At 59.0% G+C, this 602-nt stretch overlaps 1 protein-coding gene across 1 annotated transcript in view; it reads left to right on the forward strand.

Moving 5' to 3' along the window:
• Positions 1–5: 5 nt before the first annotated feature.
• The window catches only part of NSL1 (NSL1, MIS12 kinetochore complex component), a gene marked incomplete at its 5' end in the record, with an annotated part of 10,862 nt that continues 10,265 nt past the window's right edge, over positions 6–602 (forward strand). The window contains 2 exons of the mRNA XM_009576436.1: positions 6–47; positions 295–379. Of these exons, the coding sequence (XP_009574731.1) occupies positions 6–47; positions 295–379 (127 nt within the window). The remainder of the gene's footprint in view (positions 48–294; positions 380–602) is intronic.

Here is a 602-nt window from a genome sequence, read left to right on the forward strand (position 1 = left end):
CCCAGGGGCAGCCGGGCGGACCCGCCGCCGCGGGAGACGCGCTCTGGGTGAGGCTGAGGGGGCAGATGGGCGAGGCCCGGCGCTGCTGGGTCTCGTCTCTGAGGGCTTGTGACCGCTCCCGCTAGGGGCCCGGCGCAAGCTGAGGCGCCCCATGGTGTTAGCGGGTTTATGTAGCTCTTTCCCCCGAGGTGGCCAACCCGGGCAGGGCGGTGAGGCAGGAGGGGCCTTTCCAGCTGCAGATGTCACGTACCTGTGCCTGAAGGATGGCTTGTCAAGCTCTCCCGTGTCTTGCAGAACTTCGAAACAGCTGTGCGGGAGAACGTTACCATTAACGGGCAACCCTGGGAGGAGACTTCGGATGACTCCGAGCTGCAGACTGGTATGCGTTGGTTTCCATTAATTTCTTGCTGGGTCGTTTTCTGCATGTGTTATTTTTAGTTGGGCAGTTTTTCCCCCAGCTATCTGTGGCAGTAAGGACGCTCACGGAGCAGGTGAGGTCAAACTCCAGCTCAGATATGCCCGTGTAAAGATCTGAAGTGCTGCATTGCAGGAGCACAATTCTCACAGAGCAGTGTTCATAAACGAAGAGCAACCAAGACGTG

Source organism: Fulmarus glacialis, unplaced genomic scaffold, assembly GCF_000690835.1.
Source record: "Fulmarus glacialis isolate BGI_N327 unplaced genomic scaffold, ASM69083v1 scaffold40500, whole genome shotgun sequence".
Lineage (NCBI taxonomy): Eukaryota > Metazoa > Chordata > Aves > Procellariiformes > Procellariidae > Fulmarus > Fulmarus glacialis.